Source organism: Alligator mississippiensis, chromosome 1, assembly GCF_030867095.1.
Source record: "Alligator mississippiensis isolate rAllMis1 chromosome 1, rAllMis1, whole genome shotgun sequence".
In the NCBI taxonomy this organism is placed as follows: Eukaryota; Metazoa; Chordata; order Crocodylia; family Alligatoridae; genus Alligator; species Alligator mississippiensis.
In genome coordinates, this window is record NC_081824.1 from 237,162,939 (window position 1) to 237,176,144 (window position 13,206).

Consider the following 13,206-nt stretch of genomic DNA (forward strand, 5'->3'; position numbering starts at 1 on the left):
GTTGGAGCCAGGCAAACCACCTTCCTTCCCATCCTAGAGTGCCATGGCAGCTGGGAGCAGGAGGTAGGGGCACCATCTGCAGGGTGGGGGTTTTGTGTGCATGAAGGGAGGTGAGCAGGAGGGCACCTTGGGTGCTAGGAGCTTCTGGGGCACATCTGAGCTAGGGATGTAAATCTTATTTAAAAACTATCTGTTTAAACTTTTCTAATTATATCGGTTAAAGGTTAACTAATAACACAGCAGCTCAAACACTCTCCTAGCCCTTTGATATGGGGGGACAGGGAGGAAGGGAGAGGAGACAGTGGCAAGTTGCAAGCCCCACTAGACAACATCGCTCACCTGAAGCCCTGAAGTCACGGGCTGGGTGGAAGGGAGGGAGCATCTGTGACTGAGCACCTAACTACTTAATTGACAAGCCAGTAGGCTGCCGGCTGTTTTTCCTCTTTAACCTCGTAGGTGAAGAGGGGTACTAGTCCCACCTCCCTCTTGCCTTCTGGTTCCTTCTGGGGAACTGCTGCCTGGCTTCCCTTCCCCACCTTCTCTGCTAGACTGCGCCCTGTCCCATGCTAAATGATAACCGGTAAACTAACTGGTTATCACTGGTTTCATTGATTAAATGATTCATAGTTTAACCTTTCTCATTCATAATCTGAGCATGACTAGCAGGGTAAATAGCTGCCTCCTCACCCTCTAGGGGAAAATACCAGGTACAGTTAAGGAGAGAGTTGCCCTGGGACTAGAACAACTATTTTCTTTTTTGTGGCTATGTAATGTGAGGTGCATTGTTTCTCCTGTACTGTATTGTACCAGCCAGAAAGCCTCAAAAGATTAGCAAAAGAGTTAAGACTGTTAAACAACAGTCTTAACATTGCCAGCAACAGAAGTAGCTCCTTCAGATAGGATCAAGCTCAGCATCTCAGCTCCATTCCCCCAGCTCGCTTCCCATAAAACTGGAGACCTGTGCCTGCAGAGCAGCTTTTGTAAGCCCCTGAGAATCGAGGGCAGCATGGTGCAGAATCATTCCTCTCGCATCCTAAACCACACCATAGGATTGCAATAGGCTTGTCAGGCTTTCAGCAGACTGCTGACACTAATTTTTATGTATCTGACATTTATCTCTTAGGTAATCCTTATTTCTAGTGAGTAATCAATTTCTTTATAGCAACATCACCTTGCAAAACATTCTATAAAAATGAGATGCTAAGAGTACAAAGAAATATCATCTGACATAATGAGCTGAGTAATTTGATGAGCCCTGAGAGTCTCCTAAGCAAGTACATTTGTCTCCTTGAAGTACATTTGTACTGTTCATGGGTCATTACTAGGAGTTTCCAGTAGTCATAACAGGATTGTACATGACAGCCTTCTCTGTTTTACCTTCTCTTTTATAGATCTTATCTATCATCTTTACATTCTCATATGGCTGCTGAACTGTAAAGAGCTTAGATTTCTTATTTGTAAAGTTGTGTTCTAGTTAAATACATTTGCTTCAACATGATCTCTGCTAAAGGATTAGATTAGATTAAACCTGGGGGGGAGGGGGTGGGGGAGGGGGAGGGGAAGGGACAAAACAAACTTTTGATGAACTGGTGTTTAGCACCACTAAGCCATTTTTGTAGACAGAAGTAACATTTATATTGGTATAAAAATAGTGTTGTTTAAATACATTGCAACTCTTACAGCTGCATGTTACACACGTTACAAACCATTGTAACTAGAACTGTATTTCATTCCTGTTTAAAGTTACGGTTATTTATCTCATGTGTGTTGCTGTAGAATAGTGGTTTTCAAACTGTTCCGTGAAGCCCTGGGGTTCCAAACTAGGGTCATCAGGGAGACTGGGGGTAATGGCGGAGAGGACTGGGAGGCAGTGTGCCACCATTGTGGGGTTGGGTCACTTGGCTCCACATCACTTTTTAGGACAGGGATTCTGCAGCAAAAGTAGTGATATGAAAGGGTTCCATGACTTCAGGAAGTTTGAAAAGTACTGCTATAGAAGCATGTGGAAGAAACAGTTAAATCAAAACAGCCGTTTCATTCTTCTGAGGGGCAACAGCCCCTCCCCTTTTAAAGTCGTTAATAGTTACCTCTGTCTATAACTGTAGGGCCTGGACAGATGTGCTCTTTGAAGGGTTACAAATGGTTTTTAGCGCTCCAGAAAGTATGAGTAGAGATGTGAAATGCTTCAAAAATAGTTTGGAAAAAAAAGAATGTTTTTTTGAAGCATCTCCTTTGGAAACACTTCCTGAAACATCTGTGCAGGCCAGTGGTCTTTTTAGCATCCCATAGTGCTTTGCTCCCTCCATCCCCAGCTCCACTCGTGCGGGGCAGGGAGTGGGTGTAGGCAGACAGCAAATGAACACCCTCCTGTGTGCTCTGCTGTCCCAAGGAATCACAAGAGACTGAGAGGCCTGCAGGGATTCCTCATTTCCAACCCCCCCATTTTGAAGCACTTTCGTGTTGGTGGGGAGGGAGGGAGATGTGGAGAGAAGCACACGTCTGCATGTTGCTGCATTTGAAGTACTTCAAATACATATCTATCCATGGCTTTAGAGTAATGTTTTACCCCTTTATTCTTACTAATTTTCAGTTTATAAGGTTGGTCTGGCACACAGGCAATAACCTAACTTTTCATACTTTTGAAGAATGAGTGTCACCTACTTACCATTTCCATAGCTAGATTCATAGATTGTATGGCTGGAAGGGACCTCGGAAGATCATCATGTCCGGCCCCCTGCACTAGGCTGGAAAGACAACTGGGGTCAAGTGATCCTAGCAAGGTGACTGTCCAGTCTCCTATTGAAGATTTCCAGGGTAGGCAACTGCACCACCTCTGGAAGGAGCTTATTCCACCATCTGGACACCTTGACTGTGAAGAAGTTTTTCCTAATGTTGAGTCTGAAACTGTCTTCTGGGAGTTTGTGGCCATTACTCCTAGTTTTCCCCAAGGGTGCTCTGCTGAGCAGTTGTTCACCAAGACCCTGATATACTCCTTTAATGTAGCGGTAAGCTTTGTGACCTGTGTGTTTCATATGTTCTCAGTGCTGTTCTTTGAGTTTTTTTTGTTTTTTTTTAATTTCCCCCAAATAGGTTATTACAGCTGTGTCAGCGGACAATGGCACTACCTGTAGGTCGAGGAATGTTTACTCTGTTCTCTTATCATCCAATTCCAACAGAACCACTGCCTATTCCTAAACTGAATCTAACAGGTATGTCACTCAGCACCTCCTCCCTTTGGGTTGATTGACTTGATTTAAAATTAACTAAATGCCAGTAAATCCTAGACTTGTTAGGTGAATGATTCCCTTGTCCTGCAAGATTTGAACGTATGCTTTATTTTTGCCACTGACTTCAATGGGGCCACTCACCATCATAAAGTAAAGTGAAGTTATGGACCTTAGGACTTAAGTAATGTCCTAAAGCACTGATTGATATTTGTAGCTGTGACGGGACGGGACCCCAAGTTGGTCAAGGCCATGAGGGTGCAAACTCCCCATGAGGTGAGAGACCCAATTAAAGGACAACTAAATATAGACCTAACCGCTGCCGCTGCCCGCCCCCCCCACCCCAACTTTAATAAGTAGGGAAAAAACACTGCCACATAACAGGGGGAAACAGAACATAAAATAAAGGTTTAAAACAAACTAACTCCTAACAGCTTTCACCCTCATACCTGGCCAGTGCTTCTCAGTCCCCAGCTAGTTCCAGTGGCAGGCCGGAATCCTTAGTCTCTGCAGCAGAACTCCACCTCATCCCTGAGGGTCTCAGCTTTTCTGTGAGCTTTTAGCAGGTTGCCTCTGCCCCACCATTTCAACCTTATCAGCTTCAGTCCCCATGTGGCAGGCTCCGTTTGTCTCCACTTTCTGGGGTTTCACACCAGCAGGCTTCAGTGGACTCCAGTAGGCCTCATTTTGGCAGACACATACAGCCCACACATGCATATGCATGCTCTGGCTCCCCTGCTCATTATCTCTTTCTCCCCTAGCTTCTAGATAGAGCCAGAGTTCTCATGAAAGGGGCTCTTCCAACACCATGCATAGAGCAGAGTACAGTTAGCCAGGCCACACCTAGCCCCTATGCACTCTAGCCATGAACACCTTCCCAACTAAAACAAAATCCAATCTAAAAAAACACTTTCATCATACAACATCAAAATAGACAATACAACCACATAATTGTCACAACAACCAAGTCAGAGCACAGAAAATGATTCATCATCAGTAGGATTTACACCGTATAGAACAACTGCATAGACTTTTGCCACTTGGCTACTGGAGTTAACTGTGCAAACAGATAGCAGTAGTAGGGTTACAGTATTTACTGCATCAAGGTTTTGCCTCTAGAGCAGCACTAAAGGGCTGTACAGATATTTATTGATAGCAAAGAAAAAGGTGAAATTCAGTGAAGCTTGGAGTCCATTCCAGGTGCTAGAGGGGAATGTGCTCTAATTGTCACAGGCTTTCCTGCCCTTGTGCCCTTCAGCCTGTCCAAACCTTAGCCACTCCCTTTTCCTCATGTAGCCTCAGTCTGCACTCCTGAGGCTTCCCACAACAGTCCCAAGTTCCTTGCCCAAATAAGTCCTTGTCTTCCCACCCCCCCACTCCCAGGTTCCTAAGTCACCTCACCATTCTCCCTCTTTCCCTCTGTCTTCTTGCTACCCCATCAGCCTCATTCACCTGCTCCTCTGTCCATGTTTTTTATCTTCATTGTTTGTTTTTCCAGATCATCTTTTGTGGGCTGCTTATCCAGTCTCAGAGTATTATCTCCCCAGTTCCCTGTCCTGATTTGTTTGTCCAGACAGTCCCAGGTCTCCCTATATATGCTGGTTCCTGGTCAGATCCATTTCTCTTCCTGCTTTACCCCAGGATTACCAGTCTCTTTGCCCTGCCAGCAGCAGTCTCTTTACATCCAACAGCTACATCCAATGTCCCTGGGTCCCCCTGAAGCTCTACAGGCTTCCCTGCCTCACCCTGGGGAGGTGTGGGGGAGGGGCAGGAAGCAGAAGCTGCAAGAGGAAAAGGCAGCCTGGACAAACTGTTGGCAGCAGCAGAAGAGTGATGGGAGTGACACCCCGCCCAGGAGGCTGGGGGATGCAATAAATGAACCCCTCGGAGGCTGTATGTGGTCTGTCAGTTGGACACCTTGATAGGAGAGAAGAAAGTCCCTTGTCTTGGACTTGAGTATGAGGCAGTGGGAGGCAGGCAGATGCTACCCTCCCCTCCTTCCCTGCCTCGCCGGCTTACTTGTGCTTGGCTCCAGCTCCGGTTCTAGCTCTGGCAGGCTCCAGTCCCGCTCCAGCCTGGGGCTCGGAGCCTGTGCTTGCTTCAGTTCCAGCCTGGCCCAATAGTAGTGATGGTGGTGGCAGCTCTGGCTATGCCCTAAAGCTGGAGCTGCTGAGCTGGGTTGGGGGTGGAGCAAATGCATGCTCTGTGCCCCAGGCTAAAGCAGCTGGAAGCTGCCAGAGCTTGAGCCAAGGGTAAGCATGACATGGATGGGGCAAGGTATTGGGGAGGCAAGGCGCAGGGATCAAGCTGCTTGACCCCCCCCCCCGATCCCTCCCAACATATACACTGCCTCCCTCTACCACTTGCCCCCCAAAATGCCACTGCTTTCCTGCTACAGTGGTGGGGGAGGCATAATTTAAGATGAGACTCCAATAATTAGATTCTATACATGGAAAATTTATAAATGTGTTATAATTTTCTATGTATAGAATTTATTTACTGGGTTGTCCTCTTAAATTCATGGTCATCTTGGATTCAGGTAAATATGGTGGGTCTGTGCCAGGGGTGGGGAAAGTGGCACACAGGCCAGATCTGGCTGGCAGTGGAGTCTGTTTCCCAGCAGCCCCTGCCTGCATGGCTGGAGCCGGTTACCATGGAGAACCCAGCAGCAGCCGTTCTGTGATAGCACAGGGCCAGGGTTTCTGTGGAGACTGGCCCCAGAGGCACCAGCTTCTTCCTGATAGGGGGACTAAGCGGGGGGATGTGCTGTGGGTGGGAGCAGGGCAGGCTCAGCTGCCGCTGCCTGAGCAAGGTGTGTAGTGGCAGTGCCAGCAATGGGAAGGGTGACTATGTTGGACTACAGAAATTGTGGGGTGGCTACACCCCCAACCCCATAAGCTCCCCCTAGTGCCACTCCTGCTGGCAGGGTGGGGAGCTGCTCTGGAACCGGGCTGGGATCTTGTGGCAGTGACAACATGGTCCAGAGTCAGGGCAGAGCTGCAGTCTGGAGCCTCAACACCCCAGATAGGGGTGTGCAAGCCATAGATAGTGGTTCTGCCCCAGCTCCAGACTACACTGTCACTGCTGGAAGGAGCCAGGGCAGAGCCACTACTGCAAGATCCCAGCCCAGCTCTGGAGCAGCTCCATGCCCTACTTCGTGGTCTGCCAGCACTGTTGGGACCAGTCTCTATGGAAGCCCTGGCCTTGCACTACCATAGTGTGGCTGTTGCTGGGGTCTCCATGGAAACTGGCCTCAGCCATGCGGGGCGGGGCTGCTGAGAAATGGAGTCTGGCCACTGGCTGGATCCGCCATTTTGCCCACCCCTGTTTTATGCACACAGACTGAATTGTTATGCACTCCTGCAGAAAACTTGAGTTTTCTTTTGATTAAGCTTGATGCAGTGAATATTGTAACTAAGTTACTCTTCCCTAGCTGCTTGTTCTTTCTATTGGAAGGAGCCTTGGGTTTAGTCTTTGACTTATGAAATTGTGGTATTTTCTGCTGGTGGTGAAACTGCCAGATAATTCCTGTCTTGTTACAAGTAGAAACCTAATCAAATAGTCAGAAACTGCCTGAGCCCCAACCAGTTCTCCCAAACAACAGGACAGTTGAGGAATACTAATTTCTGTAGGGGATAGCACACAAATGCCACACAGCTTACTGGTGTCTTTTTTGATTAGGGCTGTCAGTTAATCGGCGCTAATGTGCGCAGTTAACGCAAGTATTAATTAATGTGTTAATTTTTTAATGCATTAGTTACACACGTGATTTTGGAGCCCATGCCTGGGCTGCCCTGCAGCTCCTCTCCACTGCCATCACCACTGACTCTAGGCCATCCAGTGGGGCAGCAGTGACGGTGCAGAGGAGCTCAGGGCAGCCTGGGCACAGGCTCTGGGCGACTGCAGCAGGAAGGCAGGGTGGGAAGTGCCTGGGAGGTAAATCTGTGGAGGGGAAGGGGCTGGGTAGGCAGATTGAGGTCCCCACAGTGAGGGAGGGAGTGGGGTAAGGTCAGGGGCTGGGGTGAATGGGACCCCAGGGCCAGGGCAGGAAGCGGAACGGACCCACAGGTGTCTTGTCCAGGAGTGCGGGGGGGGGGAGGGGATCAGCTCCCTGCTGCTGTGAGCACCCCTGGGGGAGTCATGGGGAGCATGTCCCCCAGATTTGTACACAGGGTAGAAGCAGGCTGTGGGCTGGGGCTGTGAACCATGCTGCCTTTGACTTGGGAGCCATGCAATGCCATGCTGTCTCTCCCGCTGCTGAGTGGACAGGGGCTGCGAAGTGGCCAATGCACGGCTTCCAGGGCAAAGGCAGCAGGGCACAGAGCCCCAACCCACAGCAGGCCTGCCTCCACTCTGTGCATAAATCTAGAAGCCTCCCCACCCATGCCTCTGGATGAGCTAGCTGCCTGTGGCTCCATCCCTCCCCTGCCCTGGGTTCCCATTCACCCCAGCCCCTGCCCCACTCCCTCCCACACTGTGGGCCTTGATCTGCCTCCCCCTTCCCCCCCCACTGTTTGCCCTCCACAGACTTACCTGCTGGGTGTTGCTTTACATGCCACTAGGCTGCATTCCTGTAGGGTTACCATATTTCCAGTTTCAAAAAGAGGGTGCGTGCGTGCATGCACGGGGGGACAGCGTAATGATGTGCCCATATTCTGCCCCTGCTCCTTACTCCCAAGCCACACACCTCCCACTCCTCCCCGCCCTGCTGCTGTCCCTCAGCTCCGGATCCACAGTACCCACATCCTGCCAGCGTGTGTGGGCCCCCGCTCCCTGGGCTCCAGACCCCCCACACCCCGCTCCCAACGTTACAAAGTACCTGCATAATTTTGCATAATTTTGAGTTTTTAGCCCTATTTTTTTTATGTCTCCTTGAGTAAAGCAGTGTCAGTACTCTGCTAAACTATGCCATTACTTTGCTTATTTTAAAGGTGAGCTGATTTTAGCATCAACTGTTTTACATTTGTTTAATGATTCTTTCCTGGGCAGGCCGTGCTCCTCCTAGGAACACTACTGTTGACCTCAATAGTGGGAACATTGATGTGCCTCCAAATATGGCTTGCTGGGCCAGTTTTCATAATGGTGTAGCTGCTGGACTGAAGATAGCCCCTACTTCCCAGATAGACTCTGCCTGGATTGTCTATAACAAGCCAAAAAATGCAGATCTAGCCAATGAATATGCAGGTTTCCTCATGGCTTTGGGTCTCAACGGGCACCTCACAAAGCTTGCCACACTCAACATACATGACTATTTGACCAAGGTAAGGTCTTCATTCAAAAAACAAGAGGCATAAATGTCTTTAATGTTGGCTTTTCTGTTACCTGTGCTAGCTCATTGTTCATCTCTATCATTTTTTTTAAATACTTGATTTTGGATGTCATGGTGTGAGGGAATTTCTGAAGAACTTAGGTGGTAATAGCCATTATGCCTTTATTTCAGTTTGTTTGAAGAGAGAACCTTTAAAGGGCATCACCTGGAAAGCACTGGCTGGTCTCTAAAGGTTTTCTTTGTATAAGAATTTTTTTGGTAGCCGTAACTTTGAGCTGATTTTTCCCAGCTACATCTCAATAGTTCTGCCCTTGCAATGGTATCTGCTCGCTCACGCTATAGGAATGTAACAGATTTCATTTCATTTCACTATACAGGACTTACACATTTCTTTGTGCACTTTGGTATCAAAATATAGTAAAATTCTTCAGTGGATTAATTCCTAACACTCTTATCTTTGTCCAAGAGGTCAGTGAAAAAATGATAGGAACGCTCCAACAGCAATGAGTTTTACATGACTCATCCTGGCTTCAGATGTGGGTAGAGCACTGAAAAGAGCTTTGGAATCAGAAATGATTTGCTGATCACGATGAATAGTCAAGTTTTCATTTGTTGCTGAGTACTTTCTGGATTGCCGAACTGATCAGCTAGTTATAACAGAGTATGGTCTTGAATTAGTTCTGGACATTCCTTATGGAGCAATTCCTATTGTTTATGTTTCCTACTTATTGTTAGGGGTAGAATATAATTAATTCCTTTTTGAGGTTAAGACCTTAGAATTAGCCCCGCTAAATTATATCCCTGTTAAATTATTTTTAGTTCAGAAACCCTTCAGCATGGTACATAGTATAACATTTCTCTCAACTCAAAGACCACACAAATTATCTTATTTTTTTTGTATTAATTTTTTTAATTAGATGTATATTCTGTCCTTCCCAAAAAAGGGCCAGGGTGACTTTCATTAAAAGACAAAAAAAATTAAGGAAAGAGAATAAATTATTAAAATAAGGTGCAACAAAACAAACTCTCCCCCACAAAAAAACTCCAAAAGCAGTCCACCCTTCCCCCTCCCACTCTCCTGCCTCTGAGAGAGAGAATGTCTGCTCCTCCTATACCCAACCTTGATTTCCAACCCACATTCAATACCTCCATAAAAGAAAACAACAGTTACTGCCACTGCCCATATTCCCTCCCCTCCTGACCTACTCCAACTCCTCTGTCTCGTATCCAGTGGATTACTCGCTTGCTTACTCACTCTTACAGCCCCCCTCCTCTTTCTCTCAAGCCTGGGTGGTGGCTGTCTCCAAAGCCCACTCATCCTCCCCTCCCCTCCAAGGAAGAACTTTGTTCAATTAAAAAAAATAAGACTTTGGTTTCAGTTAGGATAAATACACCTATATTTAACGTTTTCAGTCTTCTTTGTTTCCTGTTTCAGGGCCATGAAATGACGAGCATTGGGTTATTGCTTGGTGTTTCTGCTGCCAAACTAGGCACAATGGATATGGCTATTACTCGGCTCCTTAGCATCCACATACCTGCTCTCCTACCCCCAACTTCAACAGAACTGGATGTCCCTCACAATGTCCAGGTGGCTGCTGTGATAGGAATAGGCCTGATATATCAAGGAACTGCTCACCGGCACACAGCAGAGGTACTGCTGGCTGAAATAGGTAAAACAATAAAACAGGAGTGTGTGTGTGTGTGTGTGTGGGTCTGTGTGTATATGGTATGTACATGTTTTATATAATACATGTGACTTGAAAATTGATCTACTGCCTACTTGCTCAAATTAAATATATTGGAGACTATACTTGCCTGTCTCATCTCTCAACCCATGCACTCTGCAGTATAAGGGACTAAAAGTTACTGTAAACTAAGTGTTCTGTGCAGTATTTAAATTAACATTGTCAGTCAACTGCCAAATTAACAAAATGCTATTGGTATTGGATGAATAGCAGAAAATATTCATTGAGTATATTTGATTAATTCTATGAGTGTTAATCTAAAGGCTGGTAGATAGTGAAATAAAGTCTTTTAAAACTTAAAAACTTAAAGGAGAGGTTCCAGATAAAAATGTATTTGGAGTGAACACAGTCTCATTCCAAAGTGAAGGAGTGATCAGCGCAGAAATCATTTATGCTTATCTTGAAGAAAATCTTAGTTCCCACATGGTCTGATTGTTATGACTCATCTGAGGTCCTCTGTTGAATCACTTTGTAGTCGCTCATTCAGGCTTTCTGCTAGCTCTTTTGTTTAATGGGAAACTTTTAAGCTTCTGAACAGAATATCCTTTACACGTTGCATAGTTGGGGGGAGTGTAAATGTTTGTGTGTGTTATTGCTACTATTTTTTTTACAATTAACCATTAGACATTTTAAGTGTATTGTTTAAAGAGACAGCAGATCATTCGTTTTAAATCTAAATCAGGATTTTAAAAGAGATGCCTTTTTATTTATGTCTCTAGCTACATAATATCATCACGAAATGTCAGTAAATTCTCATACATTATTTTCTGTTGAGAAGGGGTACTCTTGCTTGAACTTGTTACAATATATATAGTTGAAAGAATTTTGAGCCAAATCATGGTTTATGAGATGTGTGAACAGTTCACAAAGAAATAGAAAAGCTTGTATATATTCTTCTGTGACTTTCATAGCTTTTGAAATTTTGTTACTTGCTTGGGGATAGGTAATGACTCTTTTAGTTCATGTTTGCACCATAGCCCTGTGGATTTTAACTCTGGTTCCCTCTATAGCTTTTGACAATTTATGCTGCATTCTTGAATAAAGTAGATCTGAGGCTTACCGTCATTTCTGAGTACTGAAATGTATTACCAATAAGGTTAATTGGTTAATATTTTAGATTAATGTCATGCTATGTTTCCTTGTTTTATTAAGGACGTCCACCAGGTCCTGAAATGGAATACTGCACTGACAGAGAGTCCTATTCTCTAGCATCTGGCCTGGCCTTAGGCATGGTTTGTCTAGGGGTAAGTCCAACCTGCTTTTCACTAAAGTGCAGGTAGTGGGAAAACACTATAAACTGAATTACTGCCCTAATTACAAATCAAAGGACAGTAATGTCATCAGTATGTTTGAGTGATGTCTGTCATTCCCTTTTTAATTAATTGCATTGGCAACTGAGCCAGTGTGTTCAAATTTTCCACAAATTGGAAAGTAGTTGGGGCTGTGTTCATGTCTCTTTGAGTTCACTTTCTGCAGATAATCAGGGAATAAATTTTCTGTCAGAGTTCTTGGTAATAACTTTAAAAAACCCCAGAGATGATCAAAAACAAATTATTAACTTGTGAGCATGAGTATTCACACTGAAATACAAATTCAAAATACTCTTCTCATAGGAAGGCCATCTGACTTGCATGTCCACACGTAACTGACCCACACTGTTCGGTTTTCACTTTCTCTTACGTTGCTAGTAATAAATCTGCAAGCAAGAGTTTATAAAAAAACAGAGAATTTGCAGAAGCTAAATTTGTCTGTGTACTTCAAATAACTTGCTAAGCTTCTGTGATGACATGAGCTGCCAGAACCTTCCATGGTGTAAAGAATATCGTGTGATGCAGAGCATTTATGCAGCCTATAAGAAGCCAAATTTCTGGTGTGTTGGTTCAGAAAATGATGGCTGTGGTATGCCTTTGGGCCTACATTTTGAAAAGCTGAGGGCACATTCAAAGTAGGGCTAGTGCCCTTAGGTTAGTAGGTTTGACAGTGTCACTGAGAGGTCACATCAGAGAGGTAAGGAAGGTGGAAAGCAAGTCATGTGGGGTACTAGTGAATGGGCCAACTCCCAGTTGTGCTCTGGTAGAAAGAACCAACATAGCTTGCAGTGCTTCAGCATTATTCCTGTTTCATCAAGGGTCATATTTGTACAGTTTGGGTAGATTCATAGTGCTGTAGACCTGTGTAGTTTCTTTTTTTTGTTTTGTTTTATAGTGCTTTTAAGGCACACAAAGATTTAGAAATGTTATGTCTGCCCACATCCTTAACCTCTGAGGCAAGGTTTCATACGTTTCACAGACATCATAAAGCTAGATTGCTGTTTGGAACGGTAGGGTGACAGAATTCATACTAGCTGAAGAGTTTCTTCACTGTTTTAAAATGGCCATGTATGAAGGCACTATTCTATCTTCCTTTTATCTGTTCTCTCTTTTTAGCATGGCAGCAACTTGATAGGCATGTCAGATCTTAACGTTCCTGAGCAGCTTTACCAATACATGGTTGGAGGTCATCGACGATTCCAAGCAGGAATGCACAGAGAGAGACACAAATCTCCAAGTTACCAGATCAAGGTAATAGTTACAGTTGGAGAGAATGCCTGCTAATTTAAGCAGAAATGGGGGTAGTATAGAGGCTGCCTTGCACATTGCTATGGGCTTGTCTCCCAGCAAATTAAATTTTGAATTATTAAACTAGTAAAATGGTGCAATATAGTAAATAGGACTGAAAGTGCACATTATATTTTGACAGGAAGGAGATACCATAAATGTGGATGTTACTTGTCCAGGTGCAACGCTAGCACTTGCTATGATCTACTTAAAGACTAATAACAGGTACTGATCTTAACATCGCTTTGAAGTTTGAAATAACGTGTAATTTGCTTTTAAGTTCCTGTATATTTCTAATCTTCTCTTGAGCATTCACAATGTATCTGAGATAAAAACATGCCTTTTGGGATAATCTCTATATAAGCTACTCT

General features: G+C 45.0%; 1 protein-coding gene across 2 annotated transcripts in view; it reads left to right on the top strand.

Moving 5' to 3' along the window:
- Positions 1 to 13,206, top strand: part of ANAPC1 (anaphase promoting complex subunit 1) — an 89,415-nt gene that overhangs the window by 48,061 nt on the left and 28,148 nt on the right. For both annotated transcript variants that reach the window (XM_019480092.2, XM_014598197.3), the window contains exons 27-32: positions 3,091 to 3,209; positions 8,214 to 8,485; positions 9,929 to 10,163; positions 11,391 to 11,482; positions 12,665 to 12,799; positions 12,978 to 13,060. In XM_019480092.2, coding sequence (XP_019335637.1) covers positions 3,091 to 3,209; positions 8,214 to 8,485; positions 9,929 to 10,163; positions 11,391 to 11,482; positions 12,665 to 12,799; positions 12,978 to 13,060 — 936 coding nt within the window. The remainder of the gene's footprint in view (positions 1 to 3,090; positions 3,210 to 8,213; positions 8,486 to 9,928; positions 10,164 to 11,390; positions 11,483 to 12,664; positions 12,800 to 12,977; positions 13,061 to 13,206) is intronic.